At 37.8% G+C, this 12,619-nt stretch overlaps 1 protein-coding gene across 3 annotated transcripts in view; it reads left to right on the forward strand.

Annotated features, from left to right (window-relative positions):
- Positions 1-12,619, forward strand: part of MBOAT2 (membrane bound O-acyltransferase domain containing 2) — a 100,745-nt gene that overhangs the window by 48,997 nt on the left and 39,129 nt on the right. For all 3 annotated transcript variants that reach the window (XM_017818132.1, XM_017818134.1, XM_017818133.1), the window contains exon 4: positions 12,245-12,340. In XM_017818132.1, the coding sequence (XP_017673621.1) occupies positions 12,245-12,340 (96 nt within the window). The remainder of the gene's footprint in view (positions 1-12,244; positions 12,341-12,619) is intronic.

Here is a 12,619-nt window from a genome sequence, read left to right on the forward strand (position 1 = left end):
GACTTTAAGTAATTAAAATTTTCAGAAAGGAAGCTTTGAGCTGGCAAAATGATTGCAGATACCTTCTTTGTGTGTAGTCTCTAGACTGCTAGTGGTAAAAGATTTTGTACATTGATAAATCAGTGTTGAAAAAGATTTGGAAGCAAGAAGTTCATTTGTTTGGACACCCTGTTTGTGATGAGAAAAAAAAATGGTCTTGGCTCTCATAAAGAATGGCTCATTGTGTTTGGTCATATCCCTACTTGTACAGAACAGAATAAACCAGTAGTATGAGGAAATTTCCAGATAGTGAGTGTGAAAAGTGTTTGAATGCTGGGAGAAAGCAATTGTTGAAATAAGGTTGATTATTATTTATTCTTTTGAGAGACTTTTAAGTGACTTTTCTCAATTATGTAAATTCAATGAATTGAAAGTTGAGGTGTATAATAAGTTCTAGGAAATGTAAGAGAGAGAATAACTCAGGAAGGTAATGGAACACCTTGATAAGGAGTGATAGACAAATGGTAGTAATATGGGTATCCATATAGGTGAATAATTCATGATTTTGATTTCAGATTTCAAAGGGTAATTGAGAACAACCTGATATTCCTTATTCTTTTTTAGCATTGGGGTGGAGGCTGCATTTGTAAAGAAATGTAGCCTCTTCTACTAGCATATATTGTGATTAAATCTACCCAAAGTGTCCGCTAGTTCGCTTCATACAATATTTTGTTAGGGACTGGTCATACGATTCTTTTGTCAGGAATAAACTGAGCGATTCTGTTTGAGTTTTTAAAATTTATTTTATATTTAGTAAATTGTGAGATAATTTAATTGCTCTAGGCATTTAGAGGGAAAACTTTGAAGGGTATTAGAAGGTCACAGTTAGAAGGGTTGTTTTGTATATCTTTACTGAAGAGCAGGGAGGCAACAAAGAAGAATGCAAGCAGTTCAGTGCCTACTGTAGGCTGAAAGTGCAGCTAAGTTCAAATGTGTATGAAATAGGATCAAGACAGTATCCCAATAAATCAAAGCTAAGAAAAAGGTGTGGGTTATATAACTACAAATATGTGTAATATATACATATATACTCTGAGAACAAAGTTACTTCCTAACTTAAAGATCATAAATCTAGCTTTGAGTAATTATTGGTTGCCTGTGGTTAAAGTATGACACTTACATAAGTGATTTGCCACAACTTGGACTGAGTAGTTAAATTTTCTTTTCTTGGTTTCCCGTTGTTAACTGGAAGAATGAAAGATGTTCCAAAAATAAATGCACAGCTTTTTCATAATAGGTTCTTTGTGTACTTGCATACAACAACCTACAGGTAGTGATTCCTCCAGCCATCAGTCTGAAGGATTTCCTTATGAGTGTAGGACAGTAGGACTACTGTATGCCACAAATAACCATTATGCACAGAGTTCATATTTGCTGGGGATTGGTTTCTGGCCATGCTATTTTCTCTTGCATATCACTCTTTTTATGGAGTATCTCAAATTCATCCCTGGAAATAGTCAGTAGTGTTTCTCACATGCGGGAGAAAAATCTACATGAAAATAGAAGTTGCCATCCTGTATTCCTGTGTCGAGCTTCACCATGAAGCAAAGAAAATGGAGCTACCCACAGGTTTTCTCCTGGCTGAGAGCAGGAAACAACTGACTTAGATCTCTACATGTGTTTCTGCAGGAGCATATGACAAATAACTGTGACAGTGGGGAAGCTGATGCATCATGTGAATGTTACACACATTGCCATGCATTGATTAAAGGATATAGAAGGCAGGAAATTGTTGTGGTGCTTTAACTTAGCTGGGGGGTGGGGACTGGAAAGGAATGAAACAAGTCATCTGAAAGGGTAGGTCTTTCCAGGTTAAAGGAATATTAAGTGTTGGAGCAAAGCAGGCATTTCATTTAAGCCATATTTTAAGCAAATAATATTTTTCAGAGAAGGTTTTATTTGCTTCAGAAAAGGTTTTATTCCAGACATTATGCTGTTTGAGATGTGTGTCTGATTGCAAGATGGTGTAAATAGCTCAGCAAGGTGTAGGGCTTCAGCTTTGGTGAGTGTCCAACCAGCTGTGGGGCTTGTGGCTGACTCTGTGACCAGCCGGAAACAAAGAATTGTTTGATTCCTTCCTGAAGGCAAAGCAAGAAATAGGGTGGGAAATATAAATACTGTCATCCCTTCTGATAAAATACCTCTGGTAAATAGGGCATTTTGTTTTGAAAAATGGTTTAAGAGAAAATGCAGCTGTTCTAGGTTTTTAACACAAACTCCTGGCTTTCCTTTGATATGGAATCATTAAAATACTTTGTTTCTCTACCTAAATTTGATTCCTGTGGCTTTTTGTTTTTCATACTCCACCTTGCAGGGAGGTGGGTTGTTTATTAATCTGCTAGCTGCCCTGTGTACTGAGTCTGGCTGCGCAATCACCTTGTCAGCAAATCATATCCCTTATGTTTCCCAGCTGCTGCCATCCTTAACACGTGCAGAAAATGTCTCCTGGCTGGCTGAACACAAATTCCAGCTGGCATCAGCTCATGACTGAGCAAACTTCCCCCTCTCTCCCATCAGTGTTGCAGCCACTCTCACTGTCTCAGGCATTGTGTCTCAAGGTGAGGATGTGGGGTTGCAGCAGAGCTTGGGGGCTTGAGGCAGCTGGGAGTCTGTTCCACTCTGCAGCCAGGAAGGAGCAACAGCTGCAGCACGTGGGGATGCACATGGGGTGCAAGGAGCTGTGTAGCTAGAGAAGAGTGATGAGTAGGTGAATGTAAATAACAGCTCCCTCTTATCTTTGTCCACTATGATACTTGCCAAGTGCCAAGTTACAGCAGTGATGGGTTTAATGATTGACCTTGCTATTGTTTTGCCATCAGAAAACTAGTTCTGTTAAACTGTCTGTAAGTTCTTGCATGAAGCTTTCTGGTGCACTGAAACAAAAATCATTTAGTCTTGCAAAATATTTTGTATTTAGCAGTTCTGGTTTACAGTTGCTAAACCGTTATGATTAGTAGCTCTGTACTTCAAAATAGCACTTTCAATATTCCATTATTGTCAGTGTTCTGTAAGGACATATTTATTTATTTGAAAATATTCTACAGAAGTTGTGTTGCTGCCAAACTCCTACTAGGAGACTGTTTTCCAACCATGTGATCTGTGTGTTTCTGTTGATTTGCAAAAGTAAAGATACTGGGCACAGTTCTGGTATTTGAAGGAAGGTTACTTATGTATCACATGGGAGAAAGAGGAAGGATAAAATAACTTTCATGCTGTGATACTGAAACATCATATAGCTAGGCAAATATTATGTAGAAAAATTGATGAACAAATGAAAATTCACAGCAGCAGCATAGAAGGGTTTGTAGAACTTAGCAGCTATTTTGTTTCTGAATTACAAGTACTCCTCTTTGTCAGAAGATCTCAAGATTCTCCTTCCTTCGTTTGGGTTTTGTAGGGTGGATTCCAGCACCAGGGAATACTGTCTTTATAGATTTTGTGTTGTGAAGCTGTTAGGCTTTCTTCTTTGTGCATGTTTTTAAGTGTTATATACTATTGTCAACTTTTTAAAATGCAAAGGTCAGACTTGGTGCTCTTATCTGTATTGTTTACTGTTATACTTTCAAGCTATTGCAGAAATAGGGGTTGACGTGACACAATATGGTTTTTCAAGTGAGAGAGAACTTAGGTGACCCCTCGTGTCTCATCTCAGTTTAATATTACAACTTCAGCTCTCTGCTTTGAGTTTTCTAGGGGATAAAATCAATTTTTGTATTCCCACCCTGCCGGGTTCCTATGACACATGTTCCTTTTGGAGTATTATAGGAAGAATAAATCACATGTTTCTTCAGTTCCAGGGAAGAAACAAAAGCACCCTCCCTCCTGCCCTATCTTCAGTTGTAGATGATGTTTCTCTCTTGTATGAGAGCCTGAAGCTGATCTCCTGGTCCTTGAGATGTGTCAGATTTGGAGGGAGCAGGGTGAGAGGTTGGAAAGGGAGAGAATGTAAATTCAGGGAGTATGTAGAAAAGAGAAAGTTTTTTTTCTGTGCATTTTTGAAAAGAATATCTGTGTTGCATTTGTTATGTATTAATGTTGCATTTGGAATATGGCCTGTAGCTGTAAATGGAATGATCATTTAATTTAGCTTGGTAAAGATTTACTTTACCAAGTCATTATGTAGCCATTATGTAGCAAAACATCAAAATACATTAGGCAAGTGATAATGTCAGCAGCGGATCTGCAGTAAACAAACAAGCCAAGCCTTGGCAAATGGTTCTGGGGCAATTGAGCTAATGAAGCTTCATGTCCCCTGCGTTGTTATGTCTGTTTGTATGCAGGAAACCAATGGGCCTGGATAGCTTTTTCCCTACTGGCTGAGCAAAACCCAGCATGGACCCTGCCGATCCAGAGGTGTGGGCCTGACCTGTGGCCGGCCAGTGCTGACCAGCTCAGCAAACCACTGCGCCGGAGTGACAGGCAGGCCAGCAAGTGGTGTTGGAGGCATGTGCATATGTTGTGTTGGACTGTTGTTGGGTCTAAATGTTGGAGAACTCTGTCCACTTGTTAAATTTCCTTTAAAATGGTTATCAGACCCCAAAATTTTCAGCTGAGGATTGAAAATGGGTGGAATGGGATAGTCAGACTGTGTGTTACCGAAGCATGATGGTATGAACGCTTCCTTCTCTGGAAATGGGCTCATAGACAGTCTGGTTTTATCTTTTTAGTTGTTGTTTATTTCAATGCATTTTGGATCTCTTCTTCAAGTAATCAAAAGGGATAGACCAGTGCATGGATCAGAAGGCTTCTGAGTGGCTCAGAAGGATTAATATTGCTTGTATTTTAGAGAGTACTTTCTTGAAATAGAGGATTGGGACTTGGTTAAGGCCACACACTCAGAGTCTGTTATTGTTTATGTCATGAAACTAATGTATTTTCTAAGTAAGTCCAATTATGTATGTCAGTAATGCATCCAAGACCAGGGATTGTGTAAATAGGCATCTCTTTTTGGTGTAGAACAGCAGGTTGGGGCAGGCTAGCTTACCTTGTGACAATCAAACAGTCAAAACTAAGCTAACTGTAATCAGTATTTTTATTGGCTTGTACTTGATGATTGCAGAATTAGATAGATATTTAGCTTTGACACTTTGGACCTTTTTGTTTGATGTACATTTTTCCTTTGATTTTTTTGTAAAGAACTATTGTATGTTCTGAGTTGAATTTCTCTGCATGAACAATGAAAACTGATTTTGTTCATTAGAATTAAAACAATTAATATAGCTGCATTCTGACCCTGGGCACAAGAATTTTAATTTTTTTAGGTGGGTTTTTTTTTAATTTGGCACAATCAGTAGAAAAACAAGCAAACCCAACAGCAGCTTTCAGCATGGTGCTTGGGAAAACTCAGAGGCTATTCTGTCACCTTTTCTAAAAATCAGTACAGTAATGTTACATGGTGGCTAGGTCTGCCTTTTGAAACTGAATAATTACACATTTAAAGAAAAAAAACTATTTTTTCCTAACATAATAGAAGGAGTGGATTCTGACTGGACATGAAGCCTTTATTTCAAGGCTAAATCTGCAATATGTGCCAAGTAGCTGTTAAATAAGTGCTCTGTGTTGATTGGTTTCTTTAACTTTCTTCCAGCAAAATAGCATATTGTGCTGTTGTCTTTCCACTGCATAAGAAGAGCCTAAAATAACAGAAGCTGTTCTGACATCTCTCAAAGCCTGCCTTTGTCAAGGTCACAGTTCTATTTTAACTGCATTTTGTGCAAACAGAGATAGGTATCGTAGGAACAAATATTTTATAACTAAGATGCTGAGTCCCCCAAAAATATAAAATGAAACAAAAATGGAGCTCCCACCCGCTGTTATGCAAAAACCATAACATATATTGGGTGATTGTTAGCCTAGGTCTGGGTGCAGCCCAGCTTGCCCATCAAAGCTCTAGAATTAATCTGTGGATGTTCTTGCTCTTTCTTAATTAGCAACCCAAAATTTCTGAGGGACACAGGTAAAAGATGGGGGTTCTTCTTTTAAACTGCATATATAATCTTTATATTCTTAAAGATGTGGAAGCTTTATATAAACAAGTTCTGTTGGCTCATTCAGCACTACCAAATTTGTATATAATTATGCAGAAAATGTAGAAATAACAGCTCTTTCCCAAGTGTATTTGGAACAACATAGAGTGGTAAAGATGAGGCTGTGCTTTGGAGCAAGAAGCTGATAGAGGAGTAATATGCTGAGAGTTGTTAGACATGTGGATGGCAGATTTGAATCCAGGTGTCTGGTGATTGTTTGAGTCTGGGAGAACATTGGGAAGTTTCTGTGCTTTTTCTGCTTATCTGCATTCCTGGGCATCTGTGTTTGAGCTGCTGCTGTGCAGAGTACTGCCAGTGATGTGGAGCTTTTATGTCCTTCTCTATTATACCTGATGTGGTGGGCAGGACTGTTGGTGTATGTCCTGCTTTTGACAAGGACAAGGTTCGTTTTCTTCCTGGTAGCTGGTACAGTGCTGTGTTTGAGATTGAGTATGTGAATAGTGTTGGTAACACACTGACATTTTGGCCATAGCTAAGCAGTGCTTACTCTCAGGTCAGGGACTTGGCAGTTTCCCATGCTCTGCCAGTGAGGAGGTGCTGGGAGAAAGCATGGGCAGGACAGCTGACCTGATCTGGCCGAAGGGATATTCCACACCATAGAGCATCATGCTCAGTGTATAAACTGGGGGGAGTTACCTGGAAGGGAACTGATCCTGCTTCTCAGTCAGTGGGTGGGGAGCAATTGTACTGTGCATCACTTGTTTCTCTTGGGTTCTGTTACTCTTTCTTCCTCTCCTTAAAATTTCAATTATTATTATATCTAGTTTTAATTATTAAATTGTTCTTAACCCACGAAGTTTACCTTTTCTTTCTGATTCTCCTCTCCCCCGTGGGGTGTGGGTGGGTGGTGGGGGCAGTGAGTGAGCGGCTCTGTTGTGCTTTGTTGCCAGCTGGGTTTAAACCATGATGCTGTATCACATGGAGTGAATTTGTAAGCTGACACTGGATAAAAAGGCTTTGCCTGTAGGAGAAAAAAAAAATCAACTGTTCAAACAAAATCAGACCACTTTGCACTGGAGTAGATGGGCAGTGCTGGTGTGAATGTTAAACTTGTGAGGACAAAAAAAAAGAAGGGTAGTACAGGGATGAGACTGAGGTTTTCTGCAGTAGCAGAAATGCTGCTTCAGAATCTATTTAGTGTAGCTACTCCAATTTAGCAGTAACAAGTGTAATACAAAAGGTGTATCAAATTCCATCAAGATGTTTGGAGACGAAAAGAAGTTCCTGTCATGTGAAGGAACTGAAGTGTGTGTATCTGTACATTGTCTGTGTGTATATACACACACACACACACACACACATATAGATATACATATAAGGAAGCTTTATGGCTTTATATACATATGCAGATAGAAGCCCCTAATATCTATGCTGATTAATATTACTTGGCAAAAAATGACTGAACAAGAAATAATGATATAGGACTATGTATTTTCTATGCTAATAAGAGATTAATTTGCTGGGTTTTTTTAATAGAATTAAACAGATGTTCTCTTGATGAACACCATCTGTAAAGTACTACTTTGAGAGACTGCTTACTTAGTATTTTCTTTATATTGTAATCTATATGTATATTTTTATAAGGTATTTAATTTATAATATGTTAGAATATACTTTTAAAAAAACCTTCTGGTAGTTTACTTTATATATTTCTTTTTAAAGGAAAGATAGAATTTGATAGGTGGAACATAATAAATATTATTTTTAGTCCTCTCAGAAGTTCAGAGTTGTGAGGAATTAAAATATAATATGGAATACCTGTACAAGAAAAGCTTTTCTGTAGAACAGGTTGTTCAATATAGTTTGCCTATTTTTTTTTTTAACTTTAAATCAGAAGTTATAGATACCACTCTGTTGTTCTTTCTGGTATTCATTGCTACAGTGTCTCCCAGATATGTCTGAGTTTGTCACATCTGCTGATAAATAAAGTAAAGTATTAACAAAGATCCTGTGAATTAGCCTCAATCATATTCTAAATGAATGTCTTTGTGTCTTTCTGTTATATAATACAGTGTTCACTGCAGGTCAGTTTGTCTAGAACTTACTTATAATAATAACAATATTGTGACTTGCTTGTAGCTGTTTATGTCCAGTGTGAATTACTTCTTTCTGCTCACAAGACATTATTCAGACAGTAGCAAGTATAGAGTAACATTGACTTTTAAGACCAATTGCTTTTCTGCTGGGGGAGAAAATTTAGCCTTGGGTAAAACTGTTACATTTGTGTGCAGCCTGTAATTAGTATTGTAGTTGGGTAAAGCTTGATACAGTTGAGCTCTGCAAAACCTTATTCAATTTTCTGATCTCAGAAGTCTTTTTGATGAATGAATCCTCAAAGAAACACGCAGTAAGAGTACTTTAGAAAGTTCTCAAAGAATTTTCAGATCTGTTTTGAATTTTTTAAAGTAAAGGTGAATTTGTATGGGAATTAAGATGATTAGCAAGTTGCACCACAAACCTGCAGGAGAAACAAAAGGAGTGATATAAGCTGTCATAAACCTTTTACATTTCTTTTAGGGAGAGCATGTTGCTGCACTTTGCCTAATTAAATGGCATTTCTCATAAGGGGTGTGATATGGCATGACTAACATGCAGAGATGCACTTGCAAGGTGAAAAATATAGAATGGATTGCGTGTGTTCACTAATCAGTTAAAAATTTGCAGTCTTCCAAGCTGTGTGTAACTTGGAGCTGTGTCTGACATTGTTGGAAGATAGTTAAAATTCATAGTTGTGTTTGGTGAATGCAACATAACAGCAAATTTCACTGCTCTGTGGGAAGACAGCTTCTGTTTTAGATTGAAAAATTAAATCTGGAATCTAATCAAGAAGTTCACGGTATTTTTTTTTCTTCCATTTCTGCACTATAACTTCAGTGTGGATATTAACTGAATGTTGTGAGAAGCCCTACCGTGTTGGTTATGAGGGCTAACATCTATTTCATAGAATCATGGAATAGTTTGAATTGGAGGTCATCTAGTCCACCCCTCCAGGGATATCTTCAACTAGATCGGGTTGCTCAGAGCCCCATCCAGCCCAGCTTTGAATGTTTCTAGGGATGGGACATGCACAACTTCTCTGGGCAATCTGTGCTAGTGTTTTACCACACTCGTCATAAAAAACCACTTTCTTATATCTAATCTAAATTGACCCTCCTTCAGTTTTCAAAACCATTACCCCTTGTTCTATCACAACAGGCCCTGCTAAAAAGTTTGTTTTTCTTATAGGCCTTCAAGTACTGTAAAGCCACAATAAAGGTCTCAACGGAGCTTTCGCTTTTCCAGGCTGAGCTACCCCAGCTTTCCTTATAGGAGAGGTACTCTAATCATCTTGGTGTCCCTCCTCTGGACTTGCTGCAGCAGCTCTATGTCTCTCCTGTGCTGGGGACCCAGGGCTGGATGCAGCACTCCAGGTGAGGTCTCACCAGGGCAGAGCAGAGAGGCAGAATCACCTCCCTCGAACTGCTGGCCCTCCCCCTTGCCTTCTTTGCTGCAAGGCCACATTACTGGCTCATGTCCAACTGGGTATTCATTAGGACTCCTAGCTACTTCTCTGCCAAGCTGCTTTCCAGCTGGGTAGCCCCCAGAATGTACTGATGCTTGGGGTTTTTCCTACTGACCATCGTGAGGTTCCTGTCAGTCCATTTCTCCAACTGTCGAGGTCTCTGGATGGTAGCAAGAATTTCTGGTGTATCAGCTGCTCCTCCCCATTTGGTGTCATCCGCAAACTTGATGGGGCTCAATTCTGACCCATCTTCCAGATCATTAATTAAGATGTTGAAGGGGATAAGATCCAATACTGATCCCTGGAGTACACAGCCAGTTACTGGCATCAAACTCAGCTTTGTGCCACTGATCACCACCTTTGAACCTGGCTGTTCAACCTGTTTTCAATTCACTTTGTCTGCTCCTCCAGCCTATATGTCATCAGCTTCTCTGTGAGGATGTCAAGCATCAGATGCTTTTCTGAACAAGTTATCTTCTTTCTATCAACTTTGAAAAAATAAGTGTGTCCAAGAATTGACCTTGCATCTCCCCGGTTTGATATTCAGACTCACATAGTCTCGTTATTTCTCAATTTTCTTGTATACGTATAACTGGGGTATCATTAACTGTCACTAAAATTCATCTTAAAGAGGAATGCAGTTTTTATGAAACACTTGAATGCATGGAGAGTAACAGGAAATGCTCATGGGGAAATACCAGACTTCTTGAGTGCAGCATGTGGAACATATGCAGTAAGTAAAATCCTGAATACAAAGCCTGTAGAAGATATCAAGAATAATGACCTGTTTCTTCAATGAGACAGGAATCTGCAGTTGCAGGATTACATAATCCTGCAGGACTGTATCATATGGACTCTAGAAGAGAACCTCAAGTTTCCTGACTTCTCAAGTGCTTTTATTTTAGGATATTTATTAGTATTTCTTCACTTGTATTTATCAGCATAGCTTTTCTCCTTGCAAAAGGAAGTCTTTGTGATGCCTCGATTAAAACCAACATAAATATTTTATGTAAACTGTTAGGAGTAGAAGCTGGTGTCTGTTTTCTTCTGTCTGAAGGTGTGTACCTAATCTACTAATGTATTATGTGTGTTTCTTGTCCTAACAAAGTATGTATTACTTCTGTAGATAGCATTTGAAGTTATGAAAGCTACAGATAGAGGTACTTCTGTAATTCTGTTTATTCTAGACCAATTGCACTGTTTTTCTTAAAATATCTCAGGAAAATATTAATTCCAAACTTTAAGAATTCTACATTATATCATACTCCTGATATCTACAGTCCACTACATAGTACTTGTCTTAATTTTTTTTCTTGATGAAATTATTTGGTATAATTATGAGACAACTATTGTGTAATTGTGTTGAATTCTTACTACAAACACCCAATATCATACTGTTTCTGGATTATTAATATTAATGAAAACAGAAAATGAACTATTTCTAAAACAGGCACTCTAAACCTTCCCTCCCCCCTCCCCCCCAAGTTAAATAACAAGTGTGGTTTAATGTAGCTACTGATATTTAAGGTAATCTGAAATTTCAAAGTTGGATGTTTGAAAATATTAAATGGTCTATATCTAGCACAATTCTCAATTAAAGGTTAAACTACAGGTGTTGAGTAGCAACTTTCAGATGGAAGAATAATTTCTAAGACCTTAGAATTTCTTAATGTTAGCTTTTTTTTTTCAAAATATTGATTTGGAAAAGAAAGGAGAATCATGTTCCAAGGTCTTCCTGAGGTGTCCCTCACCATTTCACCTAAATCCAGCCCTGGTTACGATTTTTGTTGTATGGGTATTTTTATCCTAACTGGGTTTTTAATGTATATATGACCTGCTGTACAGATTGCACATTAGTCTTGTGAACATGAAACTGAGACTGTACAGTTCATACATAAAGCCCTAGAGGATTAGTTAAGTTCCTGTTGGCATTCACCACCCTTTTTGACTTCAAAGAATATCTGGCAGATTTTGTGAGGTGTATTGGCAAGTCAGTTCTCACTGGTGGACTGTTGTACTGAGAAAACAATATGTGAAATTTCTTTTTATAATACATATAACACACAGGGTGGTACTTATCTGTGTTTTTTCTTACATTTCCTGAGGATCATCTTAACAGAAGACATAAAGGCATCCTGTTCCTTTTTCACTCAGATATGTTTTAATGTGTATTTGAAAATTAATTGCCTTTTCCACTTCCTTTGAAAACAGCAGCAAGGGGATTTGTAGTACTGAATTTCAAATGTATAGAAATACATTCAATGGAAATTATGTTTTATGTATAATTTGCCAAACTTCTATACTCATACAGACGTAAATTAACTCTGAACTAAAAAAAAAAAAAAAAAGCTTAACAGATTAATTTTATCTTTTTACAGTGGCACTTAAAATTATAATTCCTATGCTTTATTTAGTGAATGACAATAGGATTTGTATGGTTGTACTGCTTTCTTTATAAAAAAAAATTCTGTACTTGCATAGAATAAACATTACAAAATAATCCTCGGGCACAATAAAGGTGTAATTACAGACTCCGATTATGTAACATTCACTAGAAATAATTGGAGATTAAACTCTATTTAAAAGGTAGTTTATTCAATGGAGAAATATTTATGTTTTTTAATTGAAAAGCTTTTTTTCCCCATTTTCCTTCCAGGTATTGCTTTGTTTTTGCTTTGGGATACCTCACTGTGTGCCAAATTACTAGAGTCTATATCTTTGACTATGGACAGTATTCTGCGGATTTTTCTGGGTAAGGAGAAAAATAATCTTTCCATCTTGTCCTCCTAAGTGATACTGTATCTGTTGTTGTGGGGGTTTTTTTGTTGTTTGCTCCCCCACATCCCTCCCATGTGTGTCAGCCTTTTAAACTTGGGGAGAAAGCTGAGCATGTATGTCCATATTGACAGGCATACGTGCTTTAATCATAAAACCTGAGAAATTTTGTGTCTTGTTAGAACTACCCATGTGTTACCTGTTGCCTCCTGTTCCTGTCTGAATGGCATAAAGGATTTGATGGCTATGGGAATTT

This window comes from Lepidothrix coronata, unplaced genomic scaffold (genome assembly GCF_001604755.1).
Source record: "Lepidothrix coronata isolate B3197 unplaced genomic scaffold, Lepidothrix_coronata-1.0 Scaffold65, whole genome shotgun sequence".
In the NCBI taxonomy this organism is placed as follows: Eukaryota; Metazoa; Chordata; class Aves; order Passeriformes; family Pipridae; genus Lepidothrix; species Lepidothrix coronata.